General features: G+C 38.6%; 1 protein-coding gene across 2 annotated transcripts in view; it reads right to left on the bottom strand.

Moving 5' to 3' along the window:
• The window catches only part of EML6 (EMAP like 6), a 152,796-nt gene that overhangs the window by 98,869 nt on the left and 31,022 nt on the right, over positions 1–22,905 (bottom strand). For both annotated transcript variants that reach the window (XM_044428864.1, XM_044428863.1), the window contains exons 2-5: positions 10,484–10,643; positions 6,597–6,695; positions 4,979–5,047; positions 370–555 (exon numbers count right to left, since the gene is read on the bottom strand). In XM_044428864.1, the coding sequence (XP_044284799.1) occupies positions 370–555; positions 4,979–5,047; positions 6,597–6,695; positions 10,484–10,643 (514 nt within the window). The remainder of the gene's footprint in view (positions 1–369; positions 556–4,978; positions 5,048–6,596; positions 6,696–10,483; positions 10,644–22,905) is intronic.

The following is a 22,905-nucleotide window of genomic DNA, read 5'->3' as shown; positions in this document are numbered from 1 at the left end:
ACACAAGGCTGACATTTAATTCACAAGAATTTGCTATTTTGGTCACATGCCCTCTAAAGTAAAGTTTATTAAAATCTGAAAGATACTTTCTCCATCCAGAAACGTTTTATAGCTGTCCTGGTTATATTAAGAGGAACTGGTGTAAATTACAAAGAGCAGCAGCAAGCAACTATAGTAGCAACATAAGAGGCAGTGAAGTAATAATGATGAGAACAAAAAAAATCTACTATCATTTGAATCACTGTAACTCCCTAAGAAATCTTCACATGTCAGTGAACACAGTTGCTTGAATTATATCAGTGGTAAAACAAACAGAGCTGAGGGAACATGCCTTACTTTCATAAAGCAGCATTTGAGAAATCAACTTACACCATGAGCTCCTTGAATTGTGCGGACTAAAATAAGCCCTTTCCAGACATAGATGTCTCCATTTAAAGCACCAGAGTATGTAACATCATCTTTTGCACAAGACAGACAAAGGATGGTTTGAAGGTCTCCTGTTTTGCCAAATATTCCTCTTTTGGCTGTCAAGGCATTTCCGCACAGCGTCCAAAACTACAGAATGAAACAATGAAGTAGGTATTTGTAGCATTAATTATCTGAGGCCTTTGCAAAGGTAAAACATAGCTCCAGGTTGCTGCTTGAAAACAATGTAGAAAGACTAAACTAATTTGACTTGCTTCATGGTGTGTATAAATGCCTTTTATTTACTTTTAACTGGGATGCTTATATTTCTGCTTTCAATGAATTATCAGAGCAGCCTTATTGATCAAAGCAAAACAGCATGCAATCAAGTAGCAGAGATTTTAAAAATCATTTAAATTTGGTTTTAAAGCAAAGCAGGAACAGGAAACAACAGCAATCAAATCTGTATGAAAATTAGGGATAAATGACAATATTTTGGTATTCTCTTCAGCTCAATTGCTTTATGACTCATACTGTATTTCACATGTCTCTACTTGAGTAAATGTTAAAGACAGCCTTGTACATATAACCCTAGCAAAGCTGTTTTGAACACAACATCTGTAGGACTCCTAAAACACTTTGTGCAGGTTTCTTACTTAGTTGCTCTGGCGGATATCACACACTGCCTTGCTATTTTGTGTGCAGTGTGCTTTCTTGGAGAGGTACTTAGGAAACTGGAATTGTACTGCTATTTAGTACATATTGCAAAGTTTTTGCTTTATACATTTCTGATAAAATATATGTTCAAATATTTGAACTGGCTGATTTCTCACTTGAAGAACTTTATGATTTTAAAACTTAACATGCTAAAATACCTGAATTAATTTATGACTTGTTTTAGCAAGTTGGCAGGGTTACACTTACATGACTTTTGAATGATTTTTATAAACATATGGGATGGAAGTATATACATGGAGGAATGCCCACCATTCAATAGCTGAATAATAGGAAATTAATAGGTTACAATCTAGAAGGAAACCATGGGTTCTCTTCAATGGTTGTCTTTGATTTACAAGCCATGGCTTCTGTAAATCACTTCTGTAACACGCTCTATGTGGGGCTACACTTGAAGACAGTCCGGATACTTCAATTGGTTCAAAATAGAGCTGCCAGGATGCTGATGGGGACTGGGCGTTATGTTCACATGACTCCAGTCCTCCGTCAGCTTCACTGGCTTCCCACTGAAGTCCGGGCCCAATTCAAGGTGTTGATGATGACCTATAAGGCCCTAAACAGCTTGGGTCCTGGTTACCTGAAGCAGCGCTTACGTCCATACATGCCCACCCACCCCCTGAGATCAGTGGGAGAGGCCCTTCTCCGGGAACCCTTCGTGAAGGAAATTAGGAGGGTAAGTACTCGGAGGAGGGCTTTCTCTGCGGTGGCGCCCAATTTTTGGAATGCGCTCCCCAGAGAGGTCTGCCTGGCGCCGTCGTTATTTGTTTTTCGGCGCCAGGCAAAGACCTTTTTATTCAAATGTCATTTTAACTGTTAATAGAATTTATTTATTTTATTCTTTGGCCAGGGCGACTTATTTTATATTGTTAACTTGTTTTATATTGTTAATTTATAGTATTTTAATTGATTTATTTGTGAGCCGCCCCGAGGCTTTGGTGAATGGGGCGGCATAGAAATTTTCTAAATAAATAAATAAAATAATAAATGGCTTGTTAGCACAGCAGGGTTCAGACATGTTAACTCATGTTTCAACAATCTACAGTTCAACAATAACCCACACACAATATATACTCAACCTCTAAGTGTTAGTTATCATGGTGTCTGAACCAGGTGATAGTAGTTCTAACACTGTTTTAGTATATAGATTGTTCTCTTTTTTAAATGGGTATAGTGCTGCATATTTTTATTTGTTGGATTTCTGCTTATAAGTGATACACTTGCAGTCATTGTTGTGTGGTAACTTTTGCCTTTCGTTTTATCTTTTTTTTACAGTTATTTTTGTTTTTCTCTGTCTCTGTAACCCACCTTTACTATTAGATGACCTAGATACAGGCAAAATTAATTTCCCACTAAACTACCTGAACAAAAGTTTCAGTAAAGAATCAGGTGTTTGTTGTTCCCCCGTCCCACCCCAATACTAAAACTTTACTGATGAACACTCAGAAGAGAAGCCTTAGTAATAACTTGGATCCACGGAATAAAAACGAGGGTGGATGAATTGTCATAGAAACAGAATTTAGCAAGAAACAGGGAACACTGGGTAAGTCTTCTTAGGGAAAACTGAAATTACATCTGCTGAACTGTTGGTATAGTTTGCTAAGAACAAAGGAGTGCTTTTCAGATACATCCCTCCTTGAATATAGATAAAAGCACTCACTATACTGTTAAAAAAATCCACAGGCAAGGCTTCTCTAGATCTAGTGAGCTTGGTTGGCAAGGGAAAAGCAGGTCAGTGAAAAGGTGACTGGGAAAGGATCCTATTGCCAGGCAGAGAGGCCTGAGAAAATCTAGCCAGATTCCCTTAGCAACTTGAGACGTTTCATGAGTGATATAACAAACCAGAATTAAATTAGGATACTAAGTTCAGATGTAACAACTACAAGCCTTAATCCATAAACCAATTTCAAATCATGGTTTTATGACACTTGGTTAATTGCCTTAAATTATGATTAGTGATCCTGCTTGGGTTCAGACATACAAACAAAGTGGAGTTAAGCTAAACAAATGATTCTTTAGTGTTATGTCCAAACCAGGCTAGTGGGCCTTATTCTCAGATAAACACACATAGGATTCAACATGCTATTCAAATGAATAGTTCACTTGGAGGAGAAACACAAAAACAATTTCAGTTTCCAGTTTTAGAAATTTCTCCTTCTCGAGAAAGTAATGGTAATTCTTCATGATACAGCACTTCCAATAACACAGGGATTAAAAAAACAATTTATGTCTATCTCTAGCAGACTGGAGCACTGATTGTTTTCCAGTGCTTAACCATGGTAAGCTAATTTTTGGCATGACTTCGTTTTTAGCAATGTATTTGGCTTTAGTGACAATTGCTTGGGTTAATCAGGGCAGTTTTACAGATCCAAAGTGCCAAGAAAAACAGGTGTTAAGTTTCTTGCAGGGTACATCAAGTGGCATATCTTTTACCAAGTCCCACCTCTGATATGAACACAGTGCCAGATTAGATGTGCAAGAGGCTTGGTAGAAGAAATTATCCATGTATTTGTGCCCACTTAATTAAGAAAAAGTAACTATGAGACAACTTGCTCCCAAATATCAGGACCAAAATAACTTCAGAGAATTCTAGGAAAGCATGGGACTTCAGTTTTTTGTAATCCAGGACTTACAAATCAAGAACTTTTAAAATTATGAAGCTAGTTGTTTTCACTAATCATAGTTCAAATCAACCACAGTTTAGCGGGCTGAAAGCAGACCTCCTGATATTTGGGAGTTCTATTTGCAGTATTCCTGACCACTGGCCATGCTAATGGGGCCTTCTAGGAATTGGTCCAAATTATCTGGAGATCTATCTTCTGCACATCTCTGGGCTGGGTTTCACATGTAATGTTAAATAGTGGTTAACTGTAAATAGAAGTGAAAGTTTCTAGTCCCCTCCTTGTGACTGTGCTGAAGAGGGTGGGAGATTGTGAGCCTAAGGCTCACTCACGTAATGATAAATCATAGTTTAGCACTGCATTTATTTCAGGCTAAAATGTAGATAAATGCTCTGATAGTCCCTATCAATCAGTAACCTAGCAGGAATTAGAGCAGACTGAAGTATCCCACTGCCCAAATTAAAGAGGTCAGCAGCACTCTACTGCACTTCCAAATCTAATCATCCCTATATGACAATGCTTCTTCTTGACGTCTTATCACCCAAAACTTCAGTCATGGAAAAACACTTTAGGCAAATTTATCACCATCATATTTCCTTTATGTCTAACTGGTAAGACCTGAAAACAAATTAAGCTAAATAACTGACTAAATGTATGTGCATAATAACATATACAAGTACTAGCCTGAAATCAAATATGCAGAATGATGCCTAATTTAGCTGAAAATGAAAATGTTGAACTGGGAAAAGCAGTTGATGAAAATGTGTCATTTGAAAAAATGAAGTACAAATGGAAAATGTGATTAAATTTGGTGACTGCAACTGGGTCTGGATCTGGTGATTACTTACAGACTTCGTCATCTGATGATTATTTAAACTGTCAATTCAGGTCTTTATTCTAAGTCAAGGTATCATAGGTTAAATGGAGAGCAAAAACTACACTGGAAATAGGTATTTTAAAATTACACTATGTGTAATTTGATAAGCAGTCCTTCACCATAATCACTGCATACTGTAAAACTGCCCAAAGAACTTTGGCTACTGGGTAGTATAGAAATCTAATAAATAAATAAAGATTGCAAAGCACTCAAAGTTTGCCATATTGCCTTTTGTTTGGCTGCATAACATTTACAGATTCAAAAACAACAAAGTTAGTAAAAGAAAATATACTAGGAAATTAGAAAGAGTTCTATGGTAATGCAAAGCATCAAAACCAATTACCTTGATATGTTTCACACCACAGCTAGCCACTCTGTTGGGTTGATATGGATCCCAGGAAATATCAAAAATCTGCCAAAAATATTAAAAACTGCTACACTAAATTAGAAACCACATGTATCAAATCTCAGAAATGCCCTACATCCAATATACATTATCCTCATTTGAACAAAGTCTGATAAAGTCTATGTGAATACACCTCAGGTTTCAGATGGATAAAAAAATGCAATTCTTCCTCAGTACTGGAAAGGATTTATATAAGCAATGGCAAAATTAACACCAACAGTCCAGTACAAAAGGTCAAGCCGTTTGTTAGATTAGGCACAACCTACTTATACTACTAGTAGTCCTCTTCCTATATGCTTATTACCAGCAGTGTGCTCCATTTGAGTTCAATTCCTCTGACTCTCCCACATCCAAAATCCCTGCCTCAAATTCTGTATTCTGAAAAATTGTGAACTCTGGAACTGGGAAAAATGATATGAATTAGATTCAAAAATACCAAAAATTCTTGCTTTGCACAAGCTATTCTGGCTGTGGATAGTATCCAATACATGCCTGGCATCAGTACATGCCATTCTTCAGCAATTGCTGGGGTCTCTAGGAACCACCACTGCACTATAACCTGCTCTGCTTCTCCTGTTCAGCTAGCCTGAAGTCACCACTTTTATTTCCCCAAATGTAGCCACCACTACCAGGTCCAATGGCACAGGAGAGCCCCCAGAGGGCACTTTGCCCCTCAGACTTGGAGCTGGCTCTACCCAACATGCTGAATGCCATTTTGGATGCCATTATTATTTAGTAGAAAGATAAGGTATAAACAGAAAATAAACATATTTTTGTAGCTTATTACATATTTTTGTAAACATATTGAGGAAAACTGGCAGCAGTAGACAAACAATCAGGAAAGTTTTGTCTATCATTAATGATCATGCCATTGGGTAACCTTAATAAGTTTTGAAAGAATCCCACTGCTCCCCAGAACACAGTTTAAGCACCACTGCTCCAGATAAACAATCTAAGAAACAAACATTGAAGGGAAGAATGCCCACATAAATAAATGCAAATTAGTTTGATCATTATTTTTGGGCAGAGTTATTCCACCAGTTAAACTTTTACAGACATGTTATTTGAGAACAGTTTAGTAACAAATCATATGGACACTGGGAGATTTCCAGTGTCTATTATTACTGCTTTGTTTTGTTCTAGTTCAAAGTAGTGGCAAGTATAAGGAAAAAGGTTCTGGGCAGGGAATAGGGGTGCTCTCCCTATTTCCATTTATTCAACCAAAGTTGCACTTACCCCGTCAAAGTTGCTATAAGTCCCAGGGACTCTGGCAGAGGAGATACATATTTCCCTCTGCCAGAGTCCCTTCTCTCATCAAATTAGCAAACTCTGTCTGTTTTTAAGCCAAGAAAATATGCTGAGGTATGCTGCCCTTCCATTATATCAAACACAAAGATTCCCACAGTTATTTTACAAACTAATTACAATTATCTATTTTTGTGAGCATTACCTTAATACAAAAATTTAGATAAGTGCACCAGAAACCCGAAAGAGAATACATAAATTATTTCAGAGCATGACATGAAAAATTACAGTAAACTCATTAACTAATTACCCTATCTGAGTGGCCAGTAGCTGATGCCAGTAGCTTTCCTTTCCTCCAGTCCCAAATGCAGACTGTATTTTTGGCATCTAGTCCCACTGAAGCTAAACGCTTGAAGAAAAAGCACAAAAATATCCTTGTTAAATATGGATAAACCCAGGCATAACTTTTTACATCAGAAAACAAGTGTACAAAGGATGTTAAAAATACAAGGAAGAAATCAAATGTTAGCATAAATGGTCACAATGCTCACAACTCTACTATTTCCACAAAAGTTTATAAAAACACTTTAGCATGTTTCAGAATATAAGATTTAAGGTTCATCAGTGTAAAATTCAGAAACACCTTACAATATGTTCACATTTTACAGGAATTACATGGTAATTTATAACTTGTGCAATGATTAAGTCCATAAGAGGCCATAAAACCAAATATATAGGAGTTTTCCCTAAGGTAGCAAATGGTGATAGACATGCTACCTTTCTCACAACTATATAAATCATTTTAAAACTGACCCAAAATTCTCATTCTGAATTTCTATGGAGAAATCAAATGACCTTCATTTTCTAAATGGCAGGTGAATGGGTGCACTAATGCCACCAAATAATATTGCATTTCTGATAGTATATAGAAAGCTATGATACCCAGCTAACCCACAGTTTATTTAAACCAGCATCTGCCATGAGATTGAAAAAAACATAGCTTGCTTTCTCAGTCCCTGAGTTGCTTCCATCCTCCTTCATCTGCTCCCTCGCTTTTTCTCAAATGCCTTAGCAGTCCTGCAGTATGTAAAGAGATGGCGGGGGGGGGGGTAGTTGCTTTTACTGCTTTTAACCAATACCCCTGTAACCTGGTAAAACAACCCATGAACAAGACATAATTCTGGGTTCTCAGATCATGACAACCCATCATTTAAACAAAGCACAAAACATGCTTTGTATGTTGCTTGTGGCTAACACATAGCATATCCTTAGTTCTAGGTTTGCACATTAACAACTAAGCACAATTCAGCAAACCATGATTAATTAGAACATGACTTTTTGTTAATGTGCCAGGCAGACCATTAGTTGATTTAGCCCAATATTGCTGACATGGATTGTCAGTAGCTCTCCAAGGATTCAGAGGTGACTCCTTCTCAACCTTGCTTGGAGATGCCAAGAACTGAACCTGGAACTTTTTTCATGTAATCTTTGTGCTATAACATTGAGCTGATGTCTTTCTGTAAGATACAATCTTTTTTCCCCCATGAGAATGGGCTTTTCTGGTTTAATGGAAAATATCTATAGCACTAGATCTCTAGCTGATGATTAGTATTATTAATAAATTTCATTTCTATACTGCCCATTGCTGATGCTCTCTGGGTGGTTCACATGGCGCAATAGCTCACAATGGCCAAATTTAGCTGCAACGGGCTGTTGCTCTGTGCTGCATGTCTGCAAGTGCCATTCTGGCATAGTGTCCAGTTTGCCATGGTCTGTGATACTGTATAAACTCAGGTGGCACTGGTTGTTTTAGGGTCAGACAAACTTCAAACAACCCTAAAACAAGCCAGGGTGATTGACTGTCTAACCCACAAAATCCCCCACTGCTGCCTAGGTTTACATGACACGACAAACTAAAGCAAGTCAGGCACACATGGAAGTCACGCAAAATTTGCGCCTAGGGTGACTGGCATGATGCAACTGTTCTTATGGGGAAATTAAGCCATGGTGGGATGTTGTTTCATGCAAAGTGGGCCACTGTATCCCTGTTAACTAAAACTTATGGGAACAAAACAGTGAATAAGCACAGTTCTATATAGTACCTTGGTAGAAATTCTAGCATATTTTTCATACCTGTATTTAAAATTCATTTGTGTTCCCTTTTTATTCCCTCCCCCAGAAGTGTTAGATTCCCCTTTAATGTTAGATTAAAAATTTTTAATCTAAACTCTATAAGGTCACCTTCTCCCTGGACTAGTGTAAAATCCTGAGTTGTAAAGAAACCACATATATGCTTTATACATGCAGTATTCATATCAAGGCATTCTGTCTTATACTCCTTTTATTATACACTAGAACTATTGTCTGTCAGGGAACAACAGGCATAGACCATCATACATTTGTAGGGTGAATAAAATATTATCTTGACTACTCTTACCATAGAAAGAAAATAAATAACCTCCACACAGTTCAGGAAATGGAATTGTACCTCATTGTTTTCAATAGTCCTTAATTAAACAATCTGAATGGTAACTAATTTTACTAGCTTAAAGACAAATGCACCAGATTTTGTACCAGTTAAAGTGTGATGACCCTGCAAAGTATTTTAGGAATAGCAATTTGAAGGAGCTAACTATTCTCCAAAATCTCCAGAATTTTCTGATGTAATGGAAGAAGCTTTAATATGAAGTTTAAATATACTATTAAAGGTGGCAGGAGTTATTTCCTGGCATTCTGGCTAAGTCTGGGCCAAAAACCATTTTTAAACCTATTTGTACAATGAATGAGGGCAAAATTCCTTATTCAAAAGATTATAGGTAAATACAATTGTTTGAATTTGGTTTTGCCAAATGGGGTTCTGCTATTTACTTTTCAAGGTGAGTTAAGGTGTTCCCTTTTTCTTTTCCATTTATGAACTCTTTCAAAGGGCTTTCAGCATACATAGGTCCACAAGGCTCTCTTTATGATTCCTACCAGCAGCCCTTGCTAGAATGTCTTGGGAGGAAGATCATGGCACATCCCATTGCTCCCATAGCATTCTGGGAAGTGTGGCTCACAGGAACCTACAAAGTGCCTTTTAGCTTTAAAAAGAAAAAAGTTAAAAAGGAAGGATGTGGGGGAGGGAAATGGAGGTTAAGTAAGGCAAATTCAAAACCTTCACCCTCATCTTTTTTGATAAAAGATTTTGATAAAATCTCTCTCTCTGCCCAATCCCAGAAATCTATAGAAGTGTGCTCCATTTACAGCTGTATCACTGCAGTTAGGAAATTGGGAAAGGGCTGCTTTGGCTCAGTCTAGATTTCTGCCAAACTTTTCTAATGGAAAAAAGCACATACCTGTCCTTAAGTTAACCATAAAGCTTACTACAGAGAACAATTGCCATTATCTAATGCTGTTGGTCGTCTAGTATCTCTGCAGAGTGATACATTTACAAGCAAATTAATTGAATTAGCTTCTAATTTTTCTACTATGGGCCTGTGTATGACAAGAGATGAGAACTAAGAAGCCCACTTGGATCAATGTTACCAACCGCCTTCACAGTTATATAAAAAGGAACATTTGCTTAATGCCAAGCAAAGTAAGTAGCTGCCAGCAGAATTGCAGCTGGTAAATAAAGAAAGAATAAAGAATAAAGAAACTTCCTCTTTAACACAAAATTTGCCCAGGCCCACTCAGGAACTTTGTCCTTCTTTCCTGCTTTCCTGAAAGTTTTCTCAGCCTAAATAGCAGGGTGTCAACACTAATTGCATTTTATGTGCCCCATGATAACCTGATTAGCCAACAAGCTCAAAGTGGGCTAGATGGAACTGGTTACAGAATCAAACTCAAAGAATGCTCATCAATGGCACCTTCTCAAACTCGGGAGAGGTAACAAGTGGGGTGTTGCAATACTACAAGCAAGAGGGATCTTGGAATTGTTATAGATAGCAAGCTGGCTTCCAGCTGCTCACAGGAAACCCACAAACTGGACACATGGCCCACAGCATCTCCTTCTAGGTCTTGCTAGAAATGCCTGACCTAGACATACAATTGCAGAGCTGTATTCTTGGTGGTCTTTTAACATGTAGCAAAATGCTACACGAAAACACCATTCCATAGGTGGTGACTGCTCCCACACACACTTTTGCGAGTGCAGTGTGTGATTTGTTTACAACAGAAATAAAAACTTGATATATATATATATATATATATACACACCTGGCCATCCGAATCGAAAGCCAAACATGCAACTCCATGGGTATGTGCATCCTTCAAAATAGAAACAGTCTGTACATTGTAGGTATCCCAGATGCAAATGTAAGGGTCCTTTCCAACCTGCCCTGTAGCAACTAGGGTTTTATCCGGGTGCAGGGCTAGGCTGAAAAAAAAGTTAAGAGTTCATCATGTAATTCATAAGCATGTCGTTATCTCAGTCATTGTTATTAGAACACACACATTAATTTATATCCTGAATGACACTCTCACAATTATTTCAATAGTACATGAAACCTGTTCTGTCTGCACTCATATATGCACTCAGTGTTGCAATGCATCCTTACCCTCTAACAGAAGTGCCCATTTTCAGGCCTTCAGTCACTCTTCTGTCCAGACGCAGGTCCTCTGTTTTTCTTTACCTAGTCATGACTTCGGGAGACCACTGAACATACCCAGTTCTCATTTGGCAGGATTTTTATTTTGGGGTGGGGGGAGGAATTGTCCCCTGTGTTTTTCAGAACAAGGTTTTGTGTATCTCTATTCCTCAGAGCTTACTGAGTATAATGGCACTTCTCTTATAGCTCAGTGGCCCCAGTTTGGCTACACTCCTGCTAGTACTCAACTACCCAGGTTTGTTCTTGGAGAAGACTAATCAGACTTAAGTCTGAAAAAAATTAAAAAGGAAAGTAGAGTGAATCTTAGTATCCTTATTTTATTAATCCTGACAGCTTTGTGAGGTTGGTCAATAATTTGTTACACTACAGTTGAGAATCTGAGGCTGGTTTGTCCATGATTGCTCTTCTGGCCCATGAGTATACTGGAATGTGAACTTGGATTTCTAGCTCAAGCACATTAATCATATCTATCATCTTGGCAGCCTCTCTATTTCAAAAGTATCTCAACGTTAGAACTTAAATATTCAATATGCATGCTATTCTTATAACTGCCCATGGGAGATCAGCAAGGTAAAAGCTAAAGTACATTAAATATTATGTGTAAATTTTTCATCCAAGAGACTAGGTCTTGAAGTTTCTTTTTCTCCTTCTGGAGCTAATTAGAGCAACTAAACATTCCTAAACCTGTAAGGCAGAAAGGGGCAATCTGTGATCCTCTAAGACCTACAGCTCCCATCAGTCAGCCCCATCGACTATGGTCACTTTTGCTGGGGCTCTAAAGTATACAGAATAAAAAGAGTTCTTTTTCCTTAATGTGTAATTGCTGCTTTGAGTGTTCATGCTATGCAGTAAACTTAGAAGAAAATTGGCACTTAGTAAGACTATCTCAACATAGGATCCTGAGGAACAATTGGTCTGCATAAGCTGCACAAACTTTAATTCATTCATTCCCCCCTCCCCCGCTATTTTCAGTGATCTAAAATATGGAATTTTTTGAGCTTCATATCTGCACAGAGTTGTTGTTTGTTGTTGCTAGTTGCGACTGTTGCGTCTGACCCATTGCAACTCCATGGACAACATTTCTCCTGACTTTCCTGTCCTCCACCATTCCCCGGAGTCCACTTAAGCTCAAACCAACTGCTTTAGTGACTCCATCTAGCCATTCTCTGCTGTCCCCTTCTCCTTTTGCCCTCAATCGTTCCCAGCATTAGGGTCTTCTCCAGTGAGTTCTTCCTTCTCATTAGGTGGCCAAAGTATTTGAGTTTCATCTTCAGTATCTGGCCTTCTAAAGAGCAGTCGGGGTTGATCTCCTCTAAGACTAACCGGTTTGATCTCCTTGCAGTCCAAGGAACTCGCAGGAGTCTTCTCCAGCACCAGAATTCAAAGGTCTCAATTCTTTGGTGCTCCGCATACTGCATAGAGTAACTATTACCAAATACAGACAAGAATTTATTCTTGCTCGCTTCAGTATGTTGCCCTCTGCAGCATTAAGCATATATTTAACAAGATCCCAATTAAAAAACATGTTTGTATGGATTTGGAGCAATAGACCCTGTTGACCACATCCTTTTGTACTGAAATTTGCAAAGGGACTACAGTAAGAGGCTGATTCTCCCTCTACTGTGAACTCTTCCAGTAAGATTTTGTAAAAACATGGTTATGTCCTGCCTAAGGGATGATTTATCCAGTAATACTGAGAGGGGTATAAATTTCTTTTTCACTGCAATGCAAATTAGGAAAAAAGTATCTTGGACCTTTAAAAAAAATCTTTAATTGTTGCATATCAAAACTGTGGTCTATGACTATAGTAATTAATTAATTAATTAATTAAAGGCTTTTCTATCCCATTCCTATAAACATCTTGGGATGGCTTACTTCATTTGCAACATTTTTACCTCAATTAGAGCTTTAAAAGCTGCCAAAGTGGGTTATACAAGTTTTGTACCAAACAAGACAGGCTGTGCCCTCAGGCTGAGTATATAAAGATATGACACAAAAAGAAACAGGGATGAATAGGAAAATGAGCAACCTCAAGGACTAGTTCTTACAAAGTTCTTCTATTGTTCTGCTTTCATGGGACCCATTAAGGAACTGAAGGAAACTAATAGCAGCTGATCACCGGAGCAGCTGATCTTTCAGAGAAGCAAGGAAACCATTTAGGAAGCTTGGATAATTAATGGAATTAAAGGAGCACTGAGACGGTATGAAGAGACTGCAGAGAAGCTGAACGATTTTTTTTTCCATTAGTCTTCACAGCAGAGAATGAAGAGCAGATACCTGTCCCTAAGTTTATCTATTCTGATAGGGACTTGAGGAATTAAGGCAGAGAGTAGTGACAAAAGCTGAAATTCTCGACTCTGTTGACAAACTGCAAGTTAACAAGTCACCCAGTCCAGATGATATGTATAGTAGAGTTAGCAAAGAACTCTGGGGCCTTCAGTGCCATCTTGTCTGTTCAATGAGGTGAGAAGCGGTATAGGGAACTAACACCGGAAGATTTTTTTCACTGTGCACTCCCATAGTTGAAAGTTTTAGGGGGTTTTGTCTTGGGTTTTTTTTTTTTTTTTTGCTTCTAGCAAGAAGATAATTACAAGGGAAAACCTGGAGGTTTAGAGTCATCGAAGATGAGCAAATTTGCAAGGTAGGTTGGAGGAGGAACCTCCTGCTGTGCTCATAATGGTGGTCAAAGAAGAAGTGAGGTCTCTGTGGGAGCCCCACCTTCATGCTAGGTGTGTTGGAGGCTGGGCTCCCATCAAATACTAATTAATCAGCTTTGGAAGCTTCCTGAAAACAACTACATGCATGCAAGAAGAGCCCACATGTGTGATGTACAGAGACCATGAAGAATAATAAGTCCTGCTGAGAAAAAATGAGCACAACTTTTGCAGGGGAAGTCCTATTTCACTAACCTACTGGAGCTCTTTGAGAGTGTCAGTAAGACATTGTTTACTTGGGCTTCCAAAAGGACTTTGACAGAGTCCCTCACCAAAGGCTTTTGAGCAAACTAAGCAGTCATGGAATAAAAGGGGAAGTTCTCTTATGGATCATTAACTGGTTAAAATACAGAAGACAGACGGTGAGAATAAATGGCATTTTTTCCCAGTGTGTGAGGTTCTGAGGCAGCTCTAGGGCTCCCTCTACTGTCCAAGGGCCAGAGGAGCAGTTCTGGTGGTTGCAGGATTCTGACCTCAGTCCACTGCAGCTGCCAGGGCTCTCATGAGTTCCACCTGGGGAGCCCTGGGGAAAAGCTATATAAGAACCAGCTCTTCCCCTCAGAAGCTCTCTCAGCAATGAAGGTCTCCTGACATTGGTGAAGCCCTCCTGGTCTGCTAGACTTGGAACTCTGCTCCTGCTTCCTGTGACCCCCATTTGTACCTCTTCTCTCCCTGACTGGTCTGCCTTCCTCGGTGGTCCCACCCTCGGCCTGCCCTGAACTACACTACCTGTCTGTACGGACTTGGCTCGTATATTGACTTCTGGATTGACCTTTTGGACTGTGTATTGGACTTGTCATGCCCAGTCTGCCTGGGTCCCGGTGCCTTTACCCTGTCAGCCGCCCTCGCCCTGGACACTGACACAATGGAAAGATGTAACCAGTGGAGTCCCACAGGATTCTTTATCAAGACCAATGCTTTTCTACCTATTCATAAAAAACTGGAATTAGTGCTGGTGACACTAAACTATTTTAGTGTAGTTAAAACCAAAAGGGATTGTGAGGAAATCCAAAAGGATCTCTCCAAGCTGGGAGAATGGGTATCACTATGGCAAATGCAGTTCAGTATAACTAAGTATAAAATAATGCACATTGGATCTTAAAAAATCTTAGCTACAAGTTACCCTGACGTGAGCTGAACTAATAGTAACTAAGCAAGAAAGAGTTTTGGGGGTCCTGGTGGATGCACATGTACTGTGAAAAAGGCAAACTCCATGCTAGGAATAATTAGGAATCGAGTAAAAAATAGAGTTGCTGAAATCTTACTTCCTTGTATAAATCTTTGATATGACCACACTTAAAATATTGTGTTCAGTTCTGGTGGCCTTACCTGAGAAAGGACATTATTATCGGGAACGGAATGAACGGAACAGGGGGCTGGAGGAACTCCCCTGTGAGGAGCAGCTACAACTGGGACTGTTCAGTTTAGAAAAGGGTGAGTGAGAGGAGACATGATAGAGGTGTTTAAAATAATGCATGGTATGGAAAAAGTAGAGGAGGAGACATTTTTCTTCCTTATCTGTAACTCTTGAACCTAGGGGTCATGATGAGAGGTTTAGGATGGATAAAAAGAAGTACTTCTTCATATAACTTAAGTGTAGTGAAACTATGGAATTCGCTGCCATAGGAAGTGGTGAAGGCCACCAATCCGGATGGCTTTGAAAGGGACTGGAGGAATTCATGAGGGAAGGGGCTATCTGTGACTACTAATATCACTGGCTATGTGCTACCTCCTTAACCAGAGGTAACTTGCCTTCATGCACCATTTGTTGAGGAGCTTGGGCAGATGAACATCTTGCATCCATCCTGCTTGAGCAATCCTGTGGGCAGCTGGTTTGCCATCATGTGTACAGAATGCTGGATCCAGCATTCTGATCCAGTACGGCTTTTGTTATGTTCCTATGTTCTCCAGTTGTGTAGATGAAGGGGATTTGCTCCCTATCTCTTCTTCTGCTGAAGCTAGATCAACTCCCAAGAACCTGTAGATGTTAATGGACTACAGCTCTCATTAGCCTCAGCCAACATTGTGATAGGTGATGGGAGCTGGACTCCTGCAATTTCTGGATAGGTTTCTCATCTCTGATCAAGGAAAGAGTCTGATAGAGATGCTCGCTCAGCTCAGCTCAGCTCATTCATTGGCCCTGCTTTTCACCTCTCCCTCTGCTTCAGCCAAATACATTAAATTCCAAGCAAAGCATTTTTATCAGGTCTCTTGAAAATGTCATGTCAATTTATTCTTAATAACAAAAATACATTATTAAAACTATTACTCTAATGCATAACCTCCTTGAGAAATAACCCACAAGGCTTAATCTTGGCTAATATTCTAACATTTTTAACTAATGTAATGAAGCAAAATTATTTGGATGCATGCCTTTTAATCTTCTGAACAGCATTGCTTATGAATTCCATATCCAAAGCCTATCTGGCACACATACTGTTAATTTAGAACAATTAAATTTGCCAGTCATGTGTTGCAGCAGAATCTGATTGAATATATAAGAGTCATTAGTGAATCTATCCGGTTGAGGGGCTTTGCCAGATGGCAGTCTCTTACCACCTCCGCAATTTATGCTGCAGTGCTCTGTTCATTGTCCAGAATGCTCCATCTTTCTCAAACTCAACTAAAAAAGAAAATATACCTTTTCAGGTTTGCTACTGTTTTGCTGCTGCTGCTTTTCTTTTAATATATTTTCAACGGTTGCTTATAGCAAAGACAGGAAGAGAAACTATTAGCAATCGTCACAGACAACGCAGTAAAATAAAATTCATTGGCCAAGAAACGTGACCATTAGCTTTAAAAAAAAGTTATGTGAACAGTCTTGTGTACTGTTCTAAGACCTTTATTTTCATAAATATTTAATACAGGTATAGGCAATGGAAAGGCCACAGATAGTGTCCAGTCCGCTGTCTCTTTTCTCATTCCATATAGCAGGGGTGGCGAAACTGAGTCTTGGGAGCTGCATGCAGCTCTTTGAGTTTACTTTGCGGCTTGCCTCTTGTTGCTGCAAGTGCCCATGGGCACCTGCTTGCCACTCACTGCCCGTGCCACGTGCCCTCAAACATCCAACATTTACTGTATGTGGTTTTTCCATTGAGCACATCTGGCCACCTCTGCCATATAGCTACTATGAAGCAACTCACTCACTGTTCTTGATTCCAAAGGACAGTTAAGGAAAGCAGGCAGCAAGTGTTTGTGGGTTTACAACGAGAAAGATACAGGTCGGTGTACATGCAGTTTCTTGACTTCTGATAGTCTGTCTGGTTTTTAGCACATATATAACCTTGCCAAAACTGTGTCTGGAATAATACGGAGTTAGAATGACACGTTTTTCTTTTATTAAGACAGCTAGTTCAGTATAATAGTTGTCAAATTAGGATTGGGAAGTTTGCCCTGCCTTACAGATGAGTTTTCAAGATAAAAAGTGTGAGCTAGACAAAACTTGTACCCACACAACTTGGAAGAACAGACATATAGACAAGTAATATTTTTTCTTGATTTAATTTAAACCTTTTAACTTTCATTGATTTTGAGATATATGTTACATAAATAAAATCATATTAATAAATATTTATTTTCCACTCTCATTTTTAATTGAGTGGGCACTTATACTTCTAACTCTATCCTGCTTAGTATCTCCCTCTGTTTCTAAAGGTGTTCTGGCACGGATCTGTGAAAACAACCAAGCCCTGCACATACCATGCATTCATCTAAGTTTATCAACTGGTGAACTGTCACCAAATGAGGGGACTTTGAAACATATAAAAGGACCACATGCATGAGATCCTTGCCATCCAGCAAACATACGTATATTCAAACTTTTAATTCTATTCCTCCATTATTGCGATCTCTCTACAGGTTCCATTCTTTCATTTAATCTTATGCTGAGGAGAGAAGCCAATAAGTGCACACTAAACTCAGATGACTCCAGCATATGTTTAACTAGATCCATATGCCACCCTTGAATCTAGATTAATACATTTCCAAAACACATTTTGGAAAATCCAGAAACAGAGCAAACCAGAACATATTATTCAGGAATAGTTGCTTGTACCATTTATAAACATTGCAGTAAAATTGAAAGAAGCAATAACAGTAAAGACATGTTTTTTCTATGCATGCATTTTCCATGGTTCTATGCTTCACTGAAATCCATTATTTATCTTCACAGGGGTCAAAAATTATATTCATAAAGCTCTGTTGAAACTGTGAGGCTACCTACTGGGTTCTGTAAAATACTTTATATAGCAGACTTGCTTAACAGCAAGAAAAGATGCCAAAAGCACTATGTGAATAGAGCTGGCTGCATGCCATTTACTTTCCCATTGCTTTATGTTTCCAACAAAGAGCTCCAGGTGGAAGCATACATCACCCTTAGCACAAACCATACTTCATTCACTAACTACACAGAACAGTAATGATTGTCTCCTAGGAGAAGTATAGATCTCCTAAATGGGCATTTTCAATTGCAGAAATGACAATGAAGACCTACCAGGGATGGCTTCTTATTTAACATGTTCTTTTTCAATTTATCATGCTCAACTTTAATGGTTCCTGAAATACCTGATACGGTATGTTCATTTAAAGTGCCATTCAATCTCTTTGTCAAAATGATCATCATCATACACTCTTGCATGACTTTGAGTTGTCAGTTCATAGAATCATAAAATAACAGTTGGAAGAGGCCAGAAGGCCATTGGTTCCATGGAGCTAATGAAAATATTTACTATTTAATTAACTATATGCTGGATCAAATGACTAAAAATAAAAAAAATCTTTACTCACCAAAAGACCAGGCTTTCACAAGCCAGGTTGACAATGGTGGCAAATGCTAAATCTGTATGGAAATTAACTCTTACTAACCCAGCAAAACATACATGACAAGATAATTTTAAACATGTTTAATCAGAAGTAAGCTCTATAAAATTAAGAGCAATCTACTCTCAAGTATATTTGTATAAGAATGCCACATAGTCACATTATTATTGTGTATTATTTATTTCATTTCCATCCCACAGCCAATGCTCTCTGGCAGTTTCCATTGCCTTGTACTGTGTCAACCAGTGGTTATACCATTCCATATAATTTTACTTGGTATCATTCAAGCCGTAATTAGCCCTTTACTAAACTGGCCAACTAGAGCAGTTTTCCTACTTTATCCACTAACTACTCTGAGATGATAATTTAATGCAGAAATTTAATTTAATTTAATTTAATTTAATGCAGTAGAAATTTTGGGCAGTATCCAACACTAACATTCTGTGTATACTACTGATATATTGATAGTGTAAATTACCTCTAGCATGCCAATAGTGTAACCTGTCATGACTGTTTTCTCTGGAAAACCCATTGCACTAGCTTATGCTACCGATGCACAACTAGTGGCCATTTATACTTGCATTACATTAACAGCATAAGGGGGCAGCAGTGTTGGATACTGCCCATAACACTAAATGTAATTCATTGCATTGAAGAACACCAGCTTCATACATGCACTTTGAAACATACCATCTTTCCCAATCAGCTTTTCTGAGCAAGTACTTTACAGGAATTTCTTTAACAGACCAGGCTATAGGAGAGCACATGGTTGCTGAAAGTTACTGGTGACATTAGAGGATGAAAATAGCTGGAACAGAAGTTCCAAGGTAAAAATATTGATATTTCTCACACATAACAACCCATATTCTTAGCTAGAACTTGGTCCCATCATGCATTCACCTCCAGTGTCAGCAATGGAAATGTGAAGCTCCTCCATGAAACAGACATGGAAAAATCTGGAAAAGCAACACATTTCTCCTTGTTTTTTTCTGCTTTGAGGAATGTTTGCTTCCCTGCCCCCCAAAGAACAGCTTTCAATTATGAAATATTTTCTTTCAGATTTTCAGACAACATATTTAGGTATTTTTTATTCCACCTTTACTCCCCACAGATAATTTCTGAAAGAAAGTAGAATAGGGAGAAGCACTAGCTAGTACTTGAGATCCCATCTTCTGGGTGTCTTCCCATATAAACCCTTTAAGAACTTCCTTGGGATTCCTGATACAGCTACACCAGGTTAAGGAAATGCTCTCTACTGGGATCATCTACCCACAGTTACAGTTATAAACATGAGGCAATGTCTGGTCCAGCAATTAATTTTTGTATACACGTGTGACAAATGTGGAAGCACCAAGTTCTATCTGGAAGACAGCTGCTTGATTATCTGTTATACCAGTGGTGGCAAACCTGTGGCACATGTGTTGCAGTGGGCACACAGAGCCCTCTCTGTCGGCACACGAGCCAAGTCGCCCCAGCATTGCCCCAGCAGCCAAGCATCGGATAACAGCACACATAGAGTCCATGCGCATGCTTGGAAAGGAGTTGCAGTGCCAGGCGATGACATCACGAGCCATGACTCATTAGTTGCAACTCGTCCAAGCTTTCGCATGGCCGGTCAGTGCTCTGCCAAGGAGAGAAAGAGAGAGATTTGCTTGGACTAGCTGTGAGTTTTAATACATTTGTTTTTATTAACACAAGATTTTAGCTTTGAATTTTCTTAGGAAAAATTGAAACTTAATATCTAAGATTTAGCAAAGAGATGTTCTAATTAAGAGACTGAGATTCTTTTAATGTGGTGCTGTCCCCCAGGCATATTTGAATCCGCAGTATTGGCACTGCAATAAATAAGTGGGTTTTGGGTTGCAGTTTGGGCACTTGGTCTCTAAAAGGTTTGCCATCACTGTGTTATACATTATAAAAGTTAATGTAATGAAATTGTGTAATTTCACAATTTTTAGAAGAGCCAGGTTCCATATAGCCCAGCATTCTGTTCATCCAGTGGCCAACCAGCTGCCCATGCGAAACACACAAACAGGACTGACCATTTGTTTTCTTCTTTTCCAGTGTTCTCACACTGGAACCCAAAGGCAACCTGAAAACAACTCTATATGTGATGGAGCTCTATTTGAGTATCTTCAGAGTACTTCCACTTTCCATTGTAAGAGTGTAACCAAGTGGTGACTGAGTGCCTTGGATTAGCCACTACTTCCTGGAAGAAAACTGAAAAAATGCACAGTATTTGTGACTAAGTTGGTTCAAGAATGCTATTTTGCAGTAATATAGATTTTAGAAATTTCCTTTAGAACTATTCTTTTGGCCAACACAACTATCTTTCTTTTGTTGCCTGCTTCTAATATTTAAATTTAAATTGCTCCCTTTTCTTTCCCAATTAAAAAAGATGGATGGGTTTATCTTGAAACCATAACGGTAACTTGGAAACTGTATTATAACCATTCCAATAAGAACTGAAGCTAGTTTGAACAGATTCTAGAGACAATTAGTTATTCATTTTGCTGTCTCTTTTGCTATCAAGCAGCTCATTTTTGTAGCTTCAAAAAGAAAGTGGGTAAAGCCTTTAGAGCATCTGGTTCCTCACATTTGAAAGGGAAGCATATAATTCATATCTTCTATGTATGAATTTTGACTATTTGTCAAAATGTCCTACTCTCAGTGATGGTGGTTCTTCCCCCCCCCCTTTTTTTTTTTTGCATTTTAACACACACTTAACATTATTTTACACCTTTGAAATACTATGTGAATGAAAATACAGTTATCCTTAGAAATTTACACTTCTGAAAAATTTCTGTTGCATTTTCCAATCAAAACATTCACAGAAAATGAACATATTAGGGAGAATAATATTTAGGATATTGCTTTGCTAAAATGTGTATATTAGGGAAAGTGCATACAAAGATGAGAAACATGTACAAATAGTCTCATGAAGATTCCAAACCTTTAAAATAATTCTCAAGTTTGGGGAAAAAACCAAAGGTGAAATTGGAAAAGGAAAAATGAGAACCAGAGATAAATTGAAATTGAAAGATTGCTCCATGGAAGATTAAATGGACAGATGAAACTCATCAGTGGTGACTTACAGAATATGGGATGTGTTTGTTTTCCTGCCTGAAGATAAGGTGGCATACATTTCTAGTAAGTGCAAGCTGGTTACATTACCAGAAGGGAAAATTTTTGGAACACTGTGTGGTCACACTTCCACATATGAGAAATAATGAAGAGTTACTGGACAGAACACAGGAAGTATTACAAAGACCACTGCAGGGGGCCACTTAGGAAAAGAGGCAGATTGAACAAAAGGAGGAACAATATGCATGGAGATCAGTAACAGGGGAAAGAGATTTAGAAGGCTCTCTATGCCACTGGAGCTAGGAAAATGCACTGAAGCTTGTCTGGAAGAGAGTGCCTCTCTGGAAAGATGTACAGCAGACTTTTCATGACGGGAAGCATTATGTTGGAGACCTACGGAACAGATGGGATGGAACTGCTCCTTGCAGCAAGAGGAAAATAAGGATGGTAGTTGCTGTTGATTTCTTACTGTAAAAAAAGAAAGGGGGATGCTGGCCAGTTCAAGAAGTGCCCTGTCTCCCAGGACCACAAATTCGAGGTGTGACAAAGCTGATAACTCATTTTTAGTGGGCCTCATAAGTTTTATCTCCTACTGCTTATCTGTATTTAAAGGAAACAATACTGCCAAGGACAGCATCATGTCAGATTATGAAGTTGTAGGAAAGGAGCTCAATGATTCTGGGGCTCAGCTGGTCTTCTCATCCATCCATCTAGTTCATGGAAGTGTACTAAAAAAGGAAATAACTTTTCCTTTTCTATTTTATTTCTAATAAAAAAAGGAAAGAATAATTTTGCAGGTGAAAAACTCTGGCCATATTCAACATATGTGGATTAAAATAAATGGAGGAAGGAATAAAAACAATATTGTGCTTGGAATTTACTACCACCCAAACAGACAAGATAAGGATGACACTTTCCAACAGCAAACTGAAGATATATTACAAGGAAGTATGCAGGATTGACAAGAAACTTTAATTACCCTGATATCTGTTGGGAAGCAAATACTATCAAACATGGTCTCTCCAGGAAATTACCAACTTACCTTGCTGGTGTAACTCCTATGAAATATTGGTTCAGTCCAAAGGAGTGGGACTAAGAAAGAGTGGGTAAGAGCTGTGAGTAAGTAATTTGAATTGGAAAGAGTGGGAGAACTGAAGAGGCAGGAGCTGCTGTTGCCACTTAGACTGCTAAGGCCCTTGCAGACCAGAGATAATTCCTATATGTTTATGCTGGAGGGCTGAATCCACATAGTGAATTCATGTATATGCACTTGAACTGGTATTTTATTCCAGGGTTTTTAAGAGTCTGTACGTGGAGCTGATTCTTCTATGTTATAGATGCTCAACCCAGTTGAGGAAGCTATCTTGGATTTTTGTTTGAATTTGTATTTAAAAGCGACACATTAACTTTTGTG

Source organism: Varanus komodoensis, unplaced genomic scaffold (genome assembly GCF_004798865.1).
Source record: "Varanus komodoensis strain SLA01 unplaced genomic scaffold, ASM479886v1 scaffold2, whole genome shotgun sequence".
NCBI classification, from domain to species: Eukaryota; Metazoa; Chordata; class Lepidosauria; order Squamata; family Varanidae; genus Varanus; species Varanus komodoensis.
Note: the sequence above shows the minus strand (reverse complement) of the source record. Positions and strands in the feature narration are given on the sequence as shown.